The following is a 20,928-nucleotide window of genomic DNA, read 5'->3' on the forward strand; positions in this document are numbered from 1 at the left end:
GCTGGCTTCCAAGGAGCCGTGCCCATGAAACCTGGGTCTTTCTGAGCAAAAAAGAGAAGGCTCACTGATAAAATGTCTCCCATGTGAGGATAAACCCCTTGGCTCTTCTTTTTAGTAATGCCCCAGGCAGCTAAGCATACAGTAGAGTCCCTTTTTCCCTTGGGGTTGAGGTATGAAGTCAGTTAAATCTATATGTGACATGACTTCCCTGTAATGAGGAAAAAAACAAGAAAACTTCATCTGCTGAAATGCTAGACCTGGAGGAAGAGGAGGAGACTGGATATGGATTAAAGCCTTATTGAACACTAGGCTGTAATGTTGCCTTGCCAAAAAGTCCTCTAAGAAGGTGACAACAACAGGGTTTTAAGGAGCTAAAGAGATTAAAAGCAATAATTTTATGCTCTATTTCATTCACTTAAAGAAAATAAAAACTCAGACATAACATATCCAAAGGAAACACATATTGGGTGAGATGATTAAGAAAACAGACAAATAGTGGGAGTATATACAGTACAAATACTTGCATATTTAATTCAAAATGGGAAACAACTCAAAGGTAATCTATGTCTAAACAAACAAAAAATGCAGCAAAAGATTTATGATGAATTACAAAGAGTTCTGTTTTAAGTAGAAAAGTACAGCACTGTACACTGCTAGTTCACTGAAGATGAGATGTATCCAGCAACATATCCATACTTGCAATTTTTTATATACATTAATTATGGACTCAGACGGCTTCCGTTTGGGGGCCACTTCTAAAGCTATGCTCAGCAATCAAGTCTCTTATCCTTTATTTACTATACAAACATTGTGTACCCTGTATGCAGAATAGTCTACTAGTTACTTTGGAGGATCTTAATATAGCTCACAAAGAACCCTCAATTTTCAGGATAATAAAATGATAAAAGACTGATATAAACAAAGTATAACCAATGGCAAAGAGAGAGCAGCTATGATGCCCAAGTATCATTGTGTCAGGATCTTTACTAAGTAGTTATTAGATAAACTAAGTTCAAAAGAATTATATGATGCTGCATTTCACTGAATCTAGGACACCGGTGATGGCAAGATGCTTCATTACTGTGTGTACCACTAAGAAAAGAAAATGGGATGAGAGTTACCACTGTAAGATGTTACTGAAGGTAAGACCTATCCTGATTCCAGAGATGTTAACATGGACTTCCAAGTAAATGCTCCTCTCTTATAGCTTTAAATATTTATATGAGAAGGACAACAGTTGAAACCAATGATCAGAGCTTCCATCTTAAGAAGATAGAAATAGAAAAAATTAAACCTAATGTAAGAAGAAAGGGAAGAATAGATGAATGGAACTCAATGCAGTATAAGACAATAACAATAGAGAAAACTCAATGAAACCAAAAGCTAGCTCATTTAAAAATTAATGAAATTGATAAACTTCTAGCCAGATTAAAAAAGAAAAAGGGAGTTTGACTACTTTAGATTTCTCAGAAAGGTGGGATCTTGATTTTTATATGTTCTTTTGTGTCTGGCTTATTTCACTTAAGCATAATGTCCTCCAGGTTCACCCACATTGTTGCAAATGGTAGCATTTCCTTTTTTTAAAAGACTGAATAATATTCCATTGAATGTAAATACTTCATTTTCTTTATCCATTATCCCTTAATGGACATTTAGGTTGTTCCTATGTCTTGGATGTTCTGAATGCAGCTGCAATGAACATGGGAAAGCGGGTACTTCTTCAATATTAGTATCTTGATTTCAACTCTTTTTTATATATATCTAGAAGTGGGACTCCTGGATCATATCGTAGCTCTATTTTTCAATTCTTTGAGGAACCTCCATTCTGTTTTCCATATTAGCTGAGCCCATTTACATTTCCCAACAACGATTCCTTGAAGGAAGGAGGAAATGAGGTCTTGATCAAAGGGTACAAAGTACCAGTCAGTTATGCAAAATGAGTAAGTCTGAGAGATCTATGTACAACATAGTGCCTATAGTTAACCTACTGCATAGTATAGTGCCTATAGTTAGCTATATTAGATTATATTCTATATTTAAAAATTTGCTAAGAGGATAGATTTTATATTATATTCTTATAATAAAAATATCTATAATAATAAAAGTGTAGTATGCAAATTGACTGAATGGTTAAACAGCAGAACAACCATCCGGATGACAACACTATGACACACACTGGCGCCCGGCCAACCAAGGCAGGTGTGATGCAATTGGTCTCTAGTTCAGGCCTGAGGAGAAAGAGTGAGATCAATGGCAGTGATAGAAGTGGCAGCGAAAGGGAAGCCACAGGAAACCCAAAATTAGTGGGGAGATCACGGAGAGAGAAGAGCTCAGGAAAGCAGCCCTATAAATCTGTTTGTGACTTCTAGCTCACTCCCAAGCTGCCAATGCATGAATTTGATCCTAAATACAGGGTGGGGCAAAAGTCGGTTTATAGTTGTGAATATGCAAAACATAGAGTTTTTGTTTCTGTATTGTTATTTATTATTGTATTATTTATGAACTGTAAACCTACTTTTGCCCCACCCTGTACTATGCCAGAAAGTTTGAGAACTGAAAAAATAGACCATTGCCCAAACTGGCCAGTAGGTGGAGCACATGGGGGACAGAGCTGAACCACACTGCAAAGGCTTTGAAAAGAAATCTGACATTAAAAACGCAGATATTGGTGTTTCTGATTTCTTAGGATATATTCCTAGAAGTGGGATTACTGGGTCAATGGCATTTCCATTTTTAATTTTTTGAGGAACCTCCATACTGTTTTCCATAATGGCCACACCAGTCTGCATTCCCATCAGCAGTGCATGAGGATTCTCTTTTCTCTGCATCCTTGCTATAGGTTCATAGCAGAGCAATTTACAATAGCTAAGATTTTGAAACAGCCTACGTGCACATCAGAAGATGAGTGGATTAAACACTATGGTACATCTACACAATGGAATACTGCATAGCTGCAAAAAAGAAAGAACTCTTACCATTTGCTACAGCATGAATGGACCTGGAGAGCATTATGCTAAGCAAAATAAGCCAGTCAGAGAAAGAAAAGAATCACATGACCTCACTCATATGTGGAATCTTATGAACAACATAAACTGATGAACAAAAATAGATCCAGAGAAATAGAAGCACCAAGCAGACTGTTGAACCTCAGAAGGAAGGCAGGGGAGGGTAGGTGGATGGGAAGATCAACCAATGAACTTGTATGCATATATGCATACCCATGAACACAGACAATAGGGTGGTAAAGTCCTGGGGTAGGGGGCAGGGGTAGGCTGGAAGAGGTCAATGGGAAAAAGGAGGGACATATGTAATACTTTCAACAATAAAGATTTAAAAAAATAAAAATATAAACAGATATTGCTAGAGGAGATAGATCAGAAAAAAATGTTACAATGGGAAATGTGTGAGATTTTACTGCCTGTTTTCTTCTAGGATTTATGTGGTTTCAAGTCTAAACATCCCAAAGAATGCTATGCTCCAAAATTGCTGTGCTCTCTCACACCCCTATGCCTTGGTCTTGGCTGTCCCTTTGCTTAAAACGTTCACCTGTTTTCTTCTCACCAACTCCATCCCCAGGCCCCAGGCCAGCATTCTCTTCTGTGAAGCTTCCAGAACCCCCTCTTGCAGGCTCAGCCACTACTCCTCCATGTCTTCTGCTGTGTTGATCTTCATCACTGAGTTTCTCCCAATCTGTTGTTTTATGTATGACTTCCTGACTCTATGTTGTTCCAGGGTAGAAGCTGGTTCTCACTCATCTTTATATGCACACTAGAGGCCCAGTGCACAATATTTGTGCACCATGGGGCGGGGGGGGGGGCTCAGCCCAGCCTTCACCCTCTTGCAATCCAGGACCCCTCGGGAGATGTCCGCCTGCTGGCTTAGGCCTGATCCCCTCGGGGACTGGGCCTAAGCCAGCAGTCAGATATCCCTCTTAAAGTCCAGGGCTCTTGAAGTCCGGGACCCCTCTCTCCTTACTACCTGTCTGCAGCGGAGGCGGGAGAGGCTCCCACCACCACTGCTGTGCTCACCAGTCATGAGCCCGGCTTCTGACTGAGCAGCACACCCCCTGTGGAAGCACACTGACCACCAGGGGACAGCTCCTGCATTGAGTATCTGCCCCCGGGGTGGTCAATGCACGTCATAGTGACTGGTCTTTCTGCCATTTGGTTGATTTGCATGTTAGGGTTTTATTACATAGGATAGCCTTGGTCAGTACCTGTCACAGAGCGCATGCTCACTAAATAGTCCTGGGATGAATCAGTGAATAAATTAGCAAATGAATGGATACGTGGTCAAGTTAATGAACAAAGGAACTGAGTAATTCTAGGTCCCAGGTTGTTTCTCATGTCACTGTATTTGCCTTTGCTTGCGTAATAATTGCTTTAAAAACATATTAATACCATTTTTACTTAAGTACATGATATCTCTTGAATTAGATCGGAAGTTTCTAAAGGGCATGTGTTTCCTCTATGCTTCTTACTCTCTCAGGTCTAGACATATCAGGGTTTGGTTAAGCTTTTGAATGTTCCCTTTTGCAATATACTTGCATGACAAGAATTTTCTTCACTTGTTCTGAGGGAAGTTACCACAAAGGTTTTATTTCAAAGGTAGTGTTGTAATAAGATGTTATCTTAGGGAAGTCATGTCAAAGAAATAACATTCTGATTCATATTTTTGCTGACAGTAGAAGAGAAAACAGTCAGGGTTCCATCTCTTTAAATGTGAGTCTTACTTTGGCATTCACAACCTTCAAAAGAGAATATATTCTTGCACAAAACATGAGAACATGGGCTCAATGGAAAAAACTGTTTTCAATCTCTCTTGTGGCTTCGTCAAACTTTCAGAAATATTTTCCTTCAGGGACTATAGTGCGCCATTAAACTTGAATGAATTCTCATAAGTGTTTAGAAAGTATCAACCAAAGAAATAGCTCCTAAGCAGGAAACTTTATTTTATTCCTGGTAATTGACTAATGGGACAAATTTGGCAATAATATACTAGTAAAGGCTAAGAATAAGCTCCTCCAACAACATGAGAATAAATTACTTGTAGCCGTGCTGACCATCATATACCTTATCTGATGATTCTAGATCAATGATTCTCAGCCCAGAGGGACCTTGCCTCCCAGGAGACATTTGGCAAAGTCTAAAGACACAGGCTATTACCACTGGGATCTTGCTATTGTCATCTAGTGAGTGAAAGCCAGGGATACTGATGGTGCCAAACATCCCATAATGCACAGAACAACACCTCACAACTAAGAATTATCTGGCCCCAAATGTCAGTAGTGCCCAGGTCGGGAAAGCATGCCCTAGAATGATAGAGTTTCACATCACTGAGGCAAAGCGTAGAAAAAGATGAGCGCACATTCCTAACTACTCTCCCCTTTGCCCCCAAGTCTAGAATTAAGAGGAAATAAGTTATGATGATATTTGCACAGTTCCTACATAAGGGAGCATTTGGAAGGAAACAGGATAGGGAAAAATAGGGGAATCTTAAGCAACTAAGATATTAGAAGAAAAACACGTTTTTAAATGTTTTCATTTCCATTACAGTCAATGTTGACATCTGCAGTCATTCTTCACTGTCCCGGCAGGTAAGTAAGTGGAGCTAAAGTCACACTACAAAGGCTACACCAACTTCAGGGGTAAAATTTCCCAGTAGCTAAATGAGTTTTAGATATGAGACTTCTAGTGGCTTTAAAAAGCATCATAACTCTCACGGATGTTTTTAAGGGGGGTCAGACAATTGAAACCTGACATATCTCCAAAAAAGCTGACCAGGCTAGTCATTAACAAGGACATTTAAATAGTAATGGGCAAATGGAACTATGCCAATTTCAAAGGGACAATTCTGAAGAATTATATTCACTGGATCTAGTGACAGACATACCAAAATGAGGAAAAACTACCCAAGGATGATTACTTTCCACTACCTCTACAACTATGTTTGCATTGCAACATAATCTTTACTAAAATGAATACTGAGTGTCTGCTTCCAAATGAAAAACAAGTACAATATTGTTCAAGCTAAATATTTTAAGAATATATTTGGGTGCCAAGTGTTTTGAAAAGACCTTTCACTGGAGGCTATTAGAGTTAATTGATAGAGACTTAGGCCAGACCATCTGTGGGTACTGCTGGTTTTCATAATGTGTGACTCTGGGACAGCACAACAAACACTGTTATACATTCCTAAACACAGAGACTCCAAACACCAACCCCAGGGACAAATACTAACCACCAATCTGTGATAAAAATCTCTTCTTTTGCCTCTTCCATCGCATTTGCAATATCTTCAAAATATCCTTTGGCATTAACATACCTGAAAGACAAGGGTTTTTTGTTTTGTTTTTGTTTTTTTTCATTTGTGTGTGTGTGCGTGGGTGGGTGGGGGGAGGGTGGGGGTTGTTTTACAAAAAATAAGAAAAGAGGAGAAGACACATATCTTATGGCAAAGCGAAAGATGGAAGCTATTGCCAAGAGTCCCTACACAACCACTAGTTAATTTTCTGTAAATGAAAAACAAAGTCTGAGAATGCTACATAGGAAGTACAGTAAACTGACAGAGGTAAGCAACAATTGATTGGTATCATTATCGTACAGGGTCAAATGAATTCTCCTATTCTCTTGAACTCACACACAGTTGTCCTTTGGAGACTGAAAACAGCATTGTTTTAAATCCATGGATAGAAAAACATGCTAAGAATGATTTTAATTAAAAGAAATAGTCAGGCCCGGCCAGTGAGGCTCAGTAGTTGAGTGTTGACTTATGAACAAGGAGGTCATGATTCAATTCCCAGTCAGGGGACATGCCTGGGTTGTGGGCTCGATCCCCAGTGTGGGGTGTGCAGGAGGCAGCAAACCAATGATTCTCACTCATCAATGATGTTTCTATCGTTCTCCCCCTCTCCCTTCCTCTCTGAAATCAATAAAATATATTTAAAAGAAATATCCAGCAAGTAAATTCTTTTTCTTAAATCATGGCTAACAACTTAAATAAATCTTCCATTTGCATCATTAAGAAAATTTATAAAGTTAGTTTTTAAAATCGAACTTCAAAATCTAAAACTGGCTATTTTAAAGCTCATTATAAAATATCTTTAAAACAAAAATTGGAAAACTAACTGATGCTCAGGTAGTCCTATAAAGAAAAGCCTTTGTTAGGTATAATGCATTACATCTTTTCACAGCTTTGAAAACTGACTTTAGGGAAATTGATTCTATGACTACCCTGACAGTCTTAGACCAAAAAGATCTTACCATTTAGCTAAAATGTTCTCTTGAAGAGTAGCATATGACCCAAATCGGTGATCTTTGAGGAAGTTGCTGCCATATTTCTGGATGAATTCTTCTATAGCTCCTGCCCACAATCGGGCATGTCTATAGCTGTTGCATTTTAAAATAAGTGTCCTTCAAAGAAAAGCAAAATGTGGAAAAGGATGGTCACTCTGTGTTCTGTCTTTTTAAACAATTTTAAGACTGAACCATGCCCCGTTTTGTTTCCATACTATAGACATAAGTTGAAAATTTTAAGTAAACAGCATCTTACTTAAATTGAAAAAAAAGCAGACTTATAAACATTTTTGGCAAGATTGTAAAATATAGTCAGTGTAGCAAAAACAAATTTTCAGGCTACTTATTCACTCATGTAACCATGTATAAGGTACTTCCTATAGTCCTGGAGGTGTGCTAGACTGTAAGGCGGATAATGAAAGAGGTATAAGGCGAGGACCTGTGTCTCCGTGTTACTTAGTTGCTGGTTCCTGTAGAGGTCATTTCCCTTTGTAGTGCCTGATGTCCATTTCCTCAGCTTCTGGAAACATCTTGATTGTACTATAGGAGAGTAATTCCTTCCCTACTCTGAGTTCACCAAAGCCAAGCAAAGGGGCATATTCCAGACCCCTGATCCCACAGACTGGTGCAGAGATCTATCTGTTACTGGGACCAGTGGGAATTGTGGCCTAATGCCTATGGCCCTCCCCCAAACAGAAACTGTACAGGAAGAAGGTTTCATGGGACCACCTTGGCATTTGCAATAACCAATCCTGAACCTTCCATTGTCAAAAGAGATAAGGAACTTGCAAATCTTTTACACACACTCACACACATGCAAATGTATGTTAGTAAGAGTATCTGTATCTCTACGCCAGTCAATCTGAGTAAAGACAGAAATGTATGTACATCCGTATACATGAGGTTGAACTTTATGGAAACAAGTGTATATAGAGAGAAAGACACGCATATATTATATAACTACAATATTCCAGGAAAAAACATACGCATCAATATACACATACTCACTAATAAAATCTATGTTAAATGTACATTTGAGTATCCTTTCAAGGTATGTTTCTTAAAAATCTGTGTGTCAACAGAATTTTCCTAAATCAAATCATTGTGTTTTGTTAAAGTATGTCAATTCATAAAGTAAAATTTTATTTTTTTTAAAAAAATGTGAACTATTATTCTATCATCCTTAATTTATCCGTTCGGCAAAATGGTATTATTGAGTAGTCAATTTCATTAAAATAGGCATATGTCAACACAAGATAGTTTATTCTAACTATTGACATAGGGTCTTCTTACACATTGATTTAAGGAAAAAGTAGTTTCCTTACTTTTAATTGAGGATAAGTTCTAAATAAGAATTATCAAACATTTAAATTATTTTACTTTCTTTGTTTAAGGTTGGGAGAAAGACTTTGTTTTTAAGATATTTTGGTAAAAATGTATTTTTTTTTTACCAACAAATATTTACTCTTTTAAAAATAGTTGAAATTTCTACCTTGAAAGGTTATCAATTCGGAGTCCATATTTCGTGTCTGTCTCCTTCTTTCCCACCTTAATTCTGAATTCTTTATCCACCAGCAGGACGAATGCGATGGCTCCATTGTCTGGCTTCATGTACAGTAAAAAGGAATCTTTCACTATCAACCATCTGGGAGGAGATAATACGCATTTTTAAAGTTGTACTGAATTACTGAGACAAAAAGAACAAAGTATATGACAAGTCTGAAGTAAACACACTCGCAGGCAGTAGACAATTTTATGTTTACACTGGGGATTCAGTTTTTTAAAACCACAATGAGAAGGATATTTAATATGGCAGAGTAAGTGGATGCTGTACAGACATGCTCCCAGGAACTCACTGGTATTACAACTAAAATACAGGAAAACTTCTTGAATAATCAATGGAAAGCTCGCAGGAGAGAACCCTGATACCCAAGGACCATAAGTGGAGACTGCATACAGACTGATTTATTTTGTATATTGTTAAATAATAATAATAATAATAATAATAATAATAATAAAATTTTAAAAAAGGAAAAAAAATAAAAACCACAATGAAGCAACAAAAAACACAATCCAAAACCTTTCTATTATGTTTTTCTAAGAAGTGATGGCATCAAGCAATTCAAAATAATTCACTAGCTTTTTAACACTGAGGTTGAAGAGGCCTGGAACAACACCCCTGCCAAGGGGAGGGAGTGTTTGCAGGAGGTACAGCGGGAGCCCCAGCTGTTGGGAGAATGGAATGTGTTGGTGTCTGCTAAAATACACTATCATAGAAGAGGCAAATAAGTTTCTCAGTAAGTATAATTCCCCTTTTAAGAAATCCAGTAAGCACCCAATACTCTGCATATTCTGTTGCTCATTTCAAATTATTTGCCATTTTTAGGGGTCATTATTAAATGATGTTCAATGGGACATGATCTCTCAAAAGCATATTTCCATTCAATTCAATATATGTTTATGAGCTTCATAATAGAAAAGTACAATGACAAAGAAGGAGTTAGGGTAGAGGTAGAAACAGCACAAAGATAAATCGTACATCTTCTCAAAGGATCTTACTAGGCCCGTGGGGCACAAGCAACCATAATTCCAGGCTGAATGGGACAGGTATCAGAAGAGAAAAGCAAACAGTGATAGGTGGGAGGAGGGAGTCCCTAGTCCCCACTAAGAGCACAGGAGAGGCGTTCTCCCGAAGAGGTGGAGTCTGTGCGAGGCCAGGAAGGACCTGTCACAGAGCCCGAAGTTGGTAGTCACAGCGTCCATCCCAGAGGGAGGGAGGGAAGAGCTGCAGGGCCCTGAGCTCTGGAGATGCTGCATGTGTTGGGAGACAGTTCGGTGAGGCCAGGGTCTCAGAGAGAGTCGGGAGGGAAAATAGGCAAAAGCTGCACTGAGGAGCGTCTGGGGGCCATGCTAAGAGGTTGGTTTTATCTCAGGGAACCAGTGCTCTCTAAACGTGCCTGATCATCAGACTCTCTTCAGATTTTTGTTAAAAATAATAGAGTCCAAGGCCCCACCAAAGATCCATTAAGAAGGCCTAACAATTTGTATTTAAAACACACATCAAGGTGTTTATTAAATAAGGGAATCCTCCTGTCCTGCCAAGGCCATAGGACAATAATATCATTGGCACTATATTTAAATTAAAAAAAGGTATGAAGGAGAAAGAGGGATGTGGTGTGGCAGTGAGGAAGCTACTGTAATAACACAGAACAGCTCTTCTTACTCTTTACTGTGAATATTCAACACCTGGGGATCCTCTCAAAATACAGATTTGGATTCAGGAGGTCTGGGGCGGGGCCTGAGGTTTTGTATGTCTAAGGAGCTCAGAGGGGTTGCCTATGTTAGGGCCACTCTGCTTAGTAAGGATGCAGATGATACCCATGGCACTGAGTGGAAAGAGCAAGGCAGAGAGAACGGGATGAACATCAAATAAAAACAAATGACAACTTTGTCCTGCTGCATGTAGCACCATATATTCACATTTACCTGCAATTGTGGAGTGACCAAATGATTCAACATATAATTGAATAAAGTAACACCAGTTATACTGTATCACATATTATATCACATAAAGTGAAGCACATGATGGGTTAAGTAAGGCCAGAACACCTGCACATAAATTAAGTAATATTATAAATGTCATGTGGAAACTCAGAATTTGAAAGAAATTTACAATAAATCTTTACTGAAATTACTAATCACATTATGTTTTAGTGGCTTTATAATGTGGGATTCTATGTATACAAATATACATTAATTTCCACACAGTTCATTTCATTCATTTGGTTTTTTTTAATATGTCGGCTGCCTCCCTCTCTGTAAAACTGGGTGAGATGGACTATGGATAATTTATAGTAAAGGACATACATGTGATATTGTTTTCTAAAAAAAGGGGGGAAACTCAAGGTCACAGAAAGCAAACACCTAACCACAGTTCTAGTATAATTATGGTGATGGCACACCAGGGTTTCCTGGTTTTTCTTATCAAATGAATAAGTTAAAGAAATAAAGGAGTCTTGCACCCAAAAAGCTAAATCCCAAAGAAAGTTTCTCATTTGAGACCTGAACACAAGGCAACTGAACAATATAATAGATAATAATCTCAAAAATTTTCAGCAAATGCAGAAATTATACATTTTTATAAGATTTTTCAACACTGCTCAATATGAATGCCAAGGTCATGATATCAAATGGTAACTCAGTGATTCTGACGGCCATGGCTGAGTAAGTCCAGACATGTGGCTGCCGACTGATAAAGCTCAGTTAAGGCTAAAAGAGAGGAGATGGATTGTATATCTGGTAAAGTTCCTTCTTTATCTGCTGAACTTTCTCGTAGCTTGACTTTGAAGTAAGCTAGAGAACAGACATGTGGCACAGGCCGAGACCTCGCTTACTATGCTGCTGACCCACCAGGTACCACTGTGCAGTGCCCTGCACAAGGATGCCCGCTGAAGGAGGGCACTGGCGTCGGCCGCATCATCCTGCAGCAGGGGCCACTTTTCTCTCATTTGCACACAGGTTCTGAATAGGCTACAAACAGCCTTGTTGGGCAACAGAAATGAGACAGGAGGGCACTGCTCAACTCTATGAGGTGCCATTCATGGGGTATCTATGTCAGTGGTGACTCCCTTCAAGATGTGGCTGCCTAGAAATATGGAATTGTTTAGTAGCGACAGCTGGGTTTTTGAAAGCTGAACACAAAAGATAATGGTTTCTGTTTTGACAATGATGAGTTGTTTCTTTGTTGTTGTTGTTTTAAACATGGTTTTATTGATTGCAGAGAGGAAGAGAGTTAGAAACATCAATGATAAGAGAGAATCATTGATCAGCTGCCTCCTGCATGCCCTCTACTGGCACTGAAAGTGGGGGTCAAGCCCGAAACCTGGGCATGTGCCCTTGACTTGAATCAAACCCAGAACCCTTCAGTCTACAAGCCAATGCTGTATCCACGGAGCCAAACCAGCTAGGGTCGTTGTTCTTTTTAACAGTCATTAGCTATCAGGGTAAACTGACTCCTGGCCTTTATTTGGACCTTTTCCTAATTACACCATTCATGTTCTTTTTAACAGTCATTATCTATCAGGGTAAACTGACTCTTGGCCTTTATTTATTTGGACCTTTTCCTAATTACACCATTCATTAAAACTCTTCTAGTTTCTTCCCTCTCTCTCTTTTGTTCTTTTGTTAATAGATTTATTTATATTTCTTAACGAGAGGATTTGTAACACAAAAGTAATCCATCAACCAGCCTTTTGGGAGTCAGCACCGGCTGTGCAGGGATTAAGCACCTGCCTTCAAGTCAGCCTCCCTGAGCTCCAGTTCCAGCTCTGCCAACTGCCTGATGGTGTGAGCTTGGCCAACGGAGCCTAAGTCTATAAAAGGAGGGTAACAGCAATGCCCTGCAAAATTAAAGCCCAATTTAATATTTTTTTGTTGGCACTGTATCTTAATGTTTAAAGACAGATCTCAGTTTTAAGTTTATATATATTTTTTAATGCAAACACAGCTCAATTTCATATTTACACATGAGCTCATATATCTTTTTCAAGGTTAAAAATAGCATATATTTCTTGTATTTTTTTTCAAAATCCCAGTAAGATATTGTTGCAACATTTTCAAGGTTGCTTCATGATATAGTATGCATCAGTACTTTATTCTTTTTTATTAAAAGTTTAAAAATGTTTTTCAGATCTAATTCACATATCAAAGAACTCACCCTCTAAAGGTATACAATTCAGTGGTTTTTAATGCATTCCCAAAGTTTGCAACCATCATGGCCATCTAATTCCAGATATTTTCATCAACCCAGAAAGAAACCCCGTACCCATTAGTAGACTTCATTCCTTTTTATAGCTGAATAATAATCTACTGATTTTTATAATACCACCTTTTATTTAAGCATTCATCAATTGATAGACATTTGGGTTGTTTTCACTTTTTGGCTCTCCTGGATAATGCTGCTATGTATAGTCATGTACAGTTTTGATATAAACATATTTTTCAATTGTCTTGGGTGAACACATAGGAGTAGAAATGCTGGGGCATATGGCAACTATAATTAATATTTTGAGGAACTGTTTCCCAAAGTGGCTGAACCATTTTACATTTCCACCAGCGATGTCTGAGGGTTCTGATTTTTCTGCATCTTTGTTAACACTTGATATTGGCCATATTTTTAAGTGAATTTATTGGGGTAACATTGGTTAATAAAATTATATAGGTTTCAGGTGTACAAATCTATAATACATCATCTGTATATTATAATGTGTGTTTACCACCCAAAATCAGATCTTCTTCCATCACCATTTACCCACCATTTACCCCAGCAGTGGGCAAACTACGGCCCGCCAGATCCGGCCCGTTTGAAATGAACAAAATAAAAAAAAAAAAAAAAAAGACCGTACCCTTTTATGTAATGATGTTTACTTTGAATTTATATTAGTTCACACAAACACTCCATCCATGCTTTTGTTCCGGCCCTCCGGTCACAAAAGTTTAAGAACCCATTGTGGCCCTCGAGTCAAAAAGTTTGCCCACCCCTGATTTATCCTCTTCTATCTCTCTCTATACTCCTTTCCCTCTGGTAATCACCACACTATTATCTGTGTCTATGAATTTTGAGTTGTTTTTTTTTTTTTTGCTTAGTCCCTTTACCTGTTTTATCCAGCCCCCGCCCCCTGCCCTCCAAGCCCTTACCCCTCTAACAACTGTCAATTTGTTCTCTGTATCCATGAATCTGTTTCTATTTAGTTCGTTTATTTTGTTCATTAGATTCCACATATAAGTGAAATCAGATGGTATTTTTCTTTCTCTGACTGGCTTCTTTCATTTAGCATAATACTCCCCAGGTCCATCAATGCTGTTGCAAATAGATTTCCTTCTATTTTTACAGCTGTGTAGTATTCTATTGTGTAAATGTACCACAGGTTTTTAACCACTCATCTACTGGTGGCACTTTCCAGAGCTTGGCAATTGTAAATAATGCTGTAATGAACATGGTGGTTCTTTCGAATTAGTGTGTTGAGTTTCTTTGGCTATATTCCCAGAAATGGAATGTCTGGGTCAAACGGCAGTTCCATTTTTAATTTTTTTGAGGTAACTCCATAGTGTTTTCCACAGTGACTGTACAAATCTGCATTCCCACCAAGAGTGCATGGGGGTTCCCTTTTCTCTGCATGCTCACCAACACTTGTTGTTTGTTAATTTATTGATAGTAAACATTCTGACAGGTCTGAAGTGATATCTCATGGTTTTAATTTGCATTTCTACCATGATTAGTGATGTTGAGCATCTTTTCATATGTCTAGTGGCCATCTGTGTGTCCTCTTTCGAGTAGTGTCTATTCAGGTTCTTTGCCCATTTTCTAAATTGGGTTGTTTGTTTTTTTAGTGTTCAGTTTTATAAGTTCGTTACAAATTTTGGATATTAACTCCTTATCAGATGTATCATTGGAGAATATGTTCTCTCATTCAGTGGTTTTTCTTTTCATTTTGTTAATGGTTTCCTTTGCTGTGCAAACACTTTTCAGTTTGATGTAGTACCATTTGTTTATTTTTTCTTTTGTTTATTATTATTTCTTTTGTTTATTTGTTTATTTTTTCTTGCCTGAGAAGACATATCAGAAAAAATATTGCTACAAGAAATGTCCAAGATTTTACTGCCTATATTTTCTTTTAGGATTTGTATGGTTTTGAGTCTTATATTTAAGTCTTATTCTTGTGTATGGTGTAAGAAGGTGATGGTGATCTAGTTTTATATTTTTGTACATATCAGTACAATTTTCCCATCACCATTTATTGAATGTATAGTCTATCTTTACCCCATTGTATGTTTTTGCCTCCTTTGTAGAATATTAATTGACCATAAAGGTGTGGATTTATTTCTGGGCTCTTTATTCTGTTCCATTGATCTATACGTATAATTATATGCCAGTACCATGCTGTTTTGATTATTATGACCTTATAGTATAGTTTGATATTAGGAAATAATGAAACTTGGAACTTAAAATTTTCTCTGTTATGACTTTCAAAGGATTTATAACTGATTTATAATTTAAAACTAGTATGTAAAAATTCCCCAAACATCCAGTTTATTAAAAAAATATACACAAAACTCCTAAGTCCTACCTTCTTGACCACCGGTAACAGACTCTTCCCTGACCACAGCAATTCAAGCCAGGTATCCTGTGTCCTCCAGATCTTTTCATTATCATGCCTTCTCTGAAAGAGACATCAAGGTAACCCATCATCTTCAAGTTTCCAACTCACTCTTAGCTGAGACAACCTTGCAACTTGGGACTAAATAAACGGTTTCATTCTCACGACTTTCCTGCCTGTTCTCTCCTACTTCAAACAGCTCAGTACCCTATTTGCTAGGATGAGTCCTAGCAGCTCATCCTTAAAGCACTCCACTAACAATGATCTTTACTTAAAAAAGTTCAGCTCTTTATCATACCAAGCTCTCATATTGTGAAGGAAAAGAATAACTAAGTAAATGTCAATCTTGTTACATAACATACCTCTTACACAGTATTATTTTTAGTCATGAAAATGAGTGATAAGCAGCTAACTTTTATAAGCGATTAGAAGAAGGGATCTTATATATTTGATTTTTAAAAAATTGAGATATTCACACATAACATTATATTGAGACATTACTGACATATAACATTATATTAGTTTTAGGTATACAGTACAGTAATTTGATATTTGTATATAATGTGAAGTGATTGATCACCACAATAAGTCTAGCTAACATCCATTGTTTCACAGTTACAATTTTTTTCTTAGGATGATAACTTTTAAGATCTACTGTCTTAGAGATTTTCCAATATATAATATAGTATGTTTGATTTTTAATACATTCTCTCACATCATATTTGTTACCTGTATTAAACAGTCCAACTGTGGGGTTATAGAAAATTGGTGCTATAAGCACATAAGAAAGAGGGTAGAGCAATTGCTACCTTTGTTTAATGTAGCAAGATATTCTGTTTTGCCTAAATAAATACCCTCAGTTGCTCTGCCTCTGACAGGAGAGGCTACCAGTAAAACCAGATGGTCCCATCATCCTGGCATGCCGATAAATCAAATGTTAATACTCATCAATATTCATACTTCTCTTAAAGATCCAACACAGGAACTTACATGCCCTTTGGTCCCAAATCATGAATGAAAGACAGCTGGCTTATATCAAGGAATTCTGTCTGAAAAGAGCCAAAAATCCATACTTTAAAAAATCAGAAGAAAAGGAAAATTTATGCATTTAAAAAAAAACACGTTAGGTACTTCGATGTGCAAACACATCTGGGGTACTGTACAGACTACGCAGATCAATAACAATGGTATTTCCCTGAAAGGGTCCAGATAAGAAGTATATGCATAATTAAAACAGAAGCAAGACAGTGATGTGTCTCTATGATGTAGAAATACAAAGCTCACATAGGTCCTGGAGAAAGAATTTCCTCCCAGGTTCTTTTGTGTTTGTTTTTGTTGTTGGGGAAGGGAGATTGTGTGGCATAGTATACATACAAATAACAAAGGAGTTCTGTGAGGGAGTGATGCTGGTACCAGATTTGGAAGATGGACTAGACCTGGCATGTGGAAGTGGGAGATGAACAGGGATACAGGAGAGGAAGTGTGTAAAAAGGTCATTGGATGCTGAGCTAGAGATTATATTATAATATAATTTAAGTAATTATATTATCAAATAATCCATTTTAGTGAGTATAATGGGAGAGAATTTTTAATCCACCTTCACTAAACAAATCATGAGACAATTAAGAACTATAAATATTATAACATCAATGGCTAACATTTACTGAGTATTTAATATCATTGACCCCGTACTAAGAATTTTTCACACATTATCTCAAACCTCCCTGAAATAGGTACTATTTGTCCTATTGTACAGAAGAGGAAATTGAGGTTTAGAACAAGAACAGGCAAACTTTCTCTGCAAAGAGTCAGACAGTAAATATTTTAGGCTTCATGAACCATATAGTTAAACTACTGTAGCATAAAAGCAGCAATAGATAATACATAAATGAATAAGCATAACTGTATTCTATTAAAACGTTCTTATGCATACTAAACTATGAATTTAATATAATTTTATGTTATGAAATATTATTCTTTTTTGCTTTTTTCAATTTTTAAAAATGTAAAAATGATTCTTATCTCACAAACCATATGAAAACCAGCAATGGACTGGATTTGGTTCATGGGCCACAATTTATCATCCTTTGATTTAGAGAAGTTAAAGAAACTGTTCAAGATCACAAAATTAGCAAGAGGTGTTCAGAGTCAGGTCAGACCAGTCAGTATCCTTACAACTAAGCTGCCAATGCAAAATGTCATTCAACATTTATTTTACTCAAATTGAGCAACTTTATTCTAATTAGGTGAGTACTAGATGAAAATGTGGAGGCACAGAGGGGAAAACCAATGAATATTATGTAATTCTTAGCACGTGCAGTAGTTTTACCTCGTATACTCCTTGAAACAACTAGAGTTTAACATTATTTTGCTCCCAATTTACAGAATTGGCCACAGTAAGCCCAGATCTGCCAATAGTCTTTGATCATGTCAATAACAGCCTTACTAGAAAAATCAAAGACAAAAAGTACATGCTCCCAGCATCAGGAAGCAGAGAGGAGACCAGACATGGAAAACACTCCACATCCACAAAGTTCTGTGGGAAGAACCATAACAGTTACATGTGAAAGTCTTTAGAGAGTTATAGAGACAGGGTGACTGCTTCCTGGCTGATAGGACATTGCGGAGAAAATAATATTCAATCGGAGCTTGTAAATGGAATTAATAACATGAAACATAACAGTTTTCCTTTAAACTTTGTACATGTGATTGGAACTAATATTAACCTTGTAAGTATTTTAATAGTCAAGGTCTTCACATTTCATTTCTTGAATTAAGCATGGTGATTCAGTACCATGCATTTTTAATCTGATTTGTGGAAATGCTTACTAACTGGAAAATGTAGTAACACATATTAGAAGTGACACTGCAGCTCTGAGCCACAGAATCCAAAAGTTTTAAAACCCTAAGCCACAGATCTACTTACCTCTAGGGAGAAGAGAGAAAGTGTCATTCCCAGTTTACACGGGAAGAAACTACCACAGAGGTGTGATTAATTTATGTGAAGTCATAGAACAGTTGAATGGAAGAATAGGAAATGAAAGCAAATATCAAGAAAACCTCTTATGGTATCTAAAACCTGGATATTTCCTTATTCACATAGCTCTTATCATCAAATAGTTGACAAAAACATATTTTTTAAAATAATTCAGAAATCATAACTTTACAATATCACAACAAAATTGCCAAATGTAAAGAATTTCATCTAAATTTAAAAGTATACATTAGTAATACAAGTTGTGCATTATTGTAAAATTTTAAATCATCCTAATGGCTTAGTAAAATTTGACTAAAGAGTGATTTCGAGGAAGACCTAACCATATTGTAGAGAAAAGGGAAAATATCTAGCAATAAATATTCTAATACAGATTTAGCAAATTGAAAGTAAATGTGACAAGATCAATTTAGAAGCACACCTCAATAATACAATCTGAAATTTAACAAAGATTGTGTTGTCCAAACTTCTCAGGGTATCTTCAGTGATAAGACTTCCATTCTCCATTTGGGCAGGTGCTTCTCAGGAGTAAGAACTTAATCATTGCCTGCTGAGTGTGGCTCAATGGTTGAGTGTTGACCTATGAACCAGGAAGTCAAGGTTCGATTGCCAGTTGGGACATATGCTCAGGTTTCAGGCTCATCCCCAGTGTGGGGTTTGCAGGAGGTAGCCAATCAATCATTCTCTCTCATCATTGATGTTTCTAGTTCTCTCTCCCTCTCCATTCTCTGAAATCAATAAAAATATTTTTTAAAAAGAATTTAATCATTAATTTAGCCTGACAACATTTCATAAGGCTTATTGATCTCTTGAATAATGTACTCATCAATATATTTTTCCCCTCTAAGTAACTTGAAAAAAGTATGTTAGGGAAACAGAGAGGCAAAGAGTTTCCATGCCAAAGGACAAGAAACAAACCCCCAGGGTAACAACAAACCCTGGGAATGGCTTAGCAATCACACACACACTGCTTTTCTACCTCGTCTTTATATTAGAAAAGAAGGGGGATGTTCAGAGGCCCCTCTATTCCTGTGGCAACAAAATTCAAGAGAGTGGCCAAGTGGAACATTCTCCGAGGTAATGAAGACAAAAGCGTGGGGTTGGACAGTGCCTTTGTAGTAAGGGTGGGAAGTGAGCTCAACCACTCCTGAAAAGGGTACCTTCCAGGTAAAATAACATCTCTGGAAAGAAGAGAAGACAGCTAATCTGTGGCGGGAACAGAGAGACTCCACCAAGCCTCCTGCCCCTCCCAACTCTAACACTCATTCTTGAGAATGACATTTCCATTAATTTGCAAATATTACTGTTTAAATCAATACAGTTTTTCTCTGTTGGAATGGAAACACCACGGTGTAACTTTATCAATTTTACCCACTCTTCTCCTCAAGCTAAATGTATTCATCTTACAAAGAAAGGGAGAGGTGAGCTCAGTGTTATATTGATCTGTGAGATGTTTATTCTCAGATTCCTTACCTCCAAAGTGGTGATTTCAAGCTAATCACCACCGTGGAGATAAGGAATCTAAGTTACAGGAGTCTGATGATTAACTTGAAGTTAGTAATAACACTTTGTCAGCTTACTGCCCTTCTCTTGGAAATTATTCACTTTGTTCCATTTCTAGATTCTAACCGTCAGTTAGGGAAAAGTACATGTATTGTTTCCAATGACTTCTCCTTTAAATTCCCTGGAAAATAAGCATTTTCCAGTTGTTAATAAAAATGCCCAGTTAGTGGGTTTGGTAATGCAGCCAACACCAATACAATTCAGGACACAAAAGGAATCCTGTTTGAAACTATAAAAGTTATACTTAAAACAATTTAAAAAAAATTTTTAATTTTTTTTTAAAAAATTGGACTTTATTTGGGTTGTTTGTCTTCCTTTTGTTAAGTTGTATGAGTTCCCTATAAATGTTGGAGATTAAACCCTTATCAGGATATCATTGGCAAACATGGATGTAGTCCCATTTATTTATTTTCTCTTTAGTTTCCAATGCCCTAGGAGCTGTATCAATGAAGATATTGCTTTGGCCTATATCTGAAATTTTGTTGCCTGTGGATTCCTATAATATTTTTATGGTTTCCTGTCTTATGTTTAAGTCCTTTATCCATTTTGAGTTTATTTTTGTGTATGGTTTAAGTTGGTGGTCTAGTTTCTTTTTTTTTTTTTTTTTTGCATGTGTCTAACCAAATTTCCCAGCACCATTTATTGAAGAGACTGTCTTGACTCCATTGTATGTTCTTGCCTCCTTTGTCAAATATTAATTGAGCATAGTGGTTTGGGTCGATTTCTGGGTTCTCTATTCTATTCCATTGGTCTATATGTTTGTTCTTGTGCCAGTACCAGGCAGTTTTGAGAACAGTGGCTTTGTAATACAGCTTGATATCTGGTATTGAGATCCCTCCAGAAGAAATAAGGACGGCCAAGAGACATATGAAAACATGCACAAAGTCACTAATCATCTGAGAGATGAAAATCAAGATGA

General features: G+C 37.2%; 1 protein-coding gene across 1 annotated transcript in view; it reads right to left on the reverse strand.

Annotated features, from left to right (window-relative positions):
- The window catches only part of PLD1 (phospholipase D1), a 193,482-nt gene that overhangs the window by 74,468 nt on the left and 98,086 nt on the right, over window positions 1-20,928 (reverse strand). The window contains exons 7-12 of the mRNA XM_015564187.1: window positions 17,835-17,896; window positions 16,442-16,523; window positions 15,422-15,514; window positions 8,788-8,940; window positions 7,263-7,412; window positions 6,241-6,324 (exon numbers count right to left, since the gene is read on the reverse strand). Coding sequence (XP_015419673.1) covers window positions 6,241-6,324; window positions 7,263-7,412; window positions 8,788-8,940; window positions 15,422-15,514; window positions 16,442-16,523; window positions 17,835-17,896 — 624 coding nt within the window. The remainder of the gene's footprint in view (window positions 1-6,240; window positions 6,325-7,262; window positions 7,413-8,787; window positions 8,941-15,421; window positions 15,515-16,441; window positions 16,524-17,834; window positions 17,897-20,928) is intronic.

Source organism: Myotis davidii, unplaced genomic scaffold (assembly GCF_000327345.1).
Source record: "Myotis davidii unplaced genomic scaffold, ASM32734v1 scaffold115, whole genome shotgun sequence".
Lineage (NCBI taxonomy): Eukaryota > Metazoa > Chordata > Mammalia > Chiroptera > Vespertilionidae > Myotis > Myotis davidii.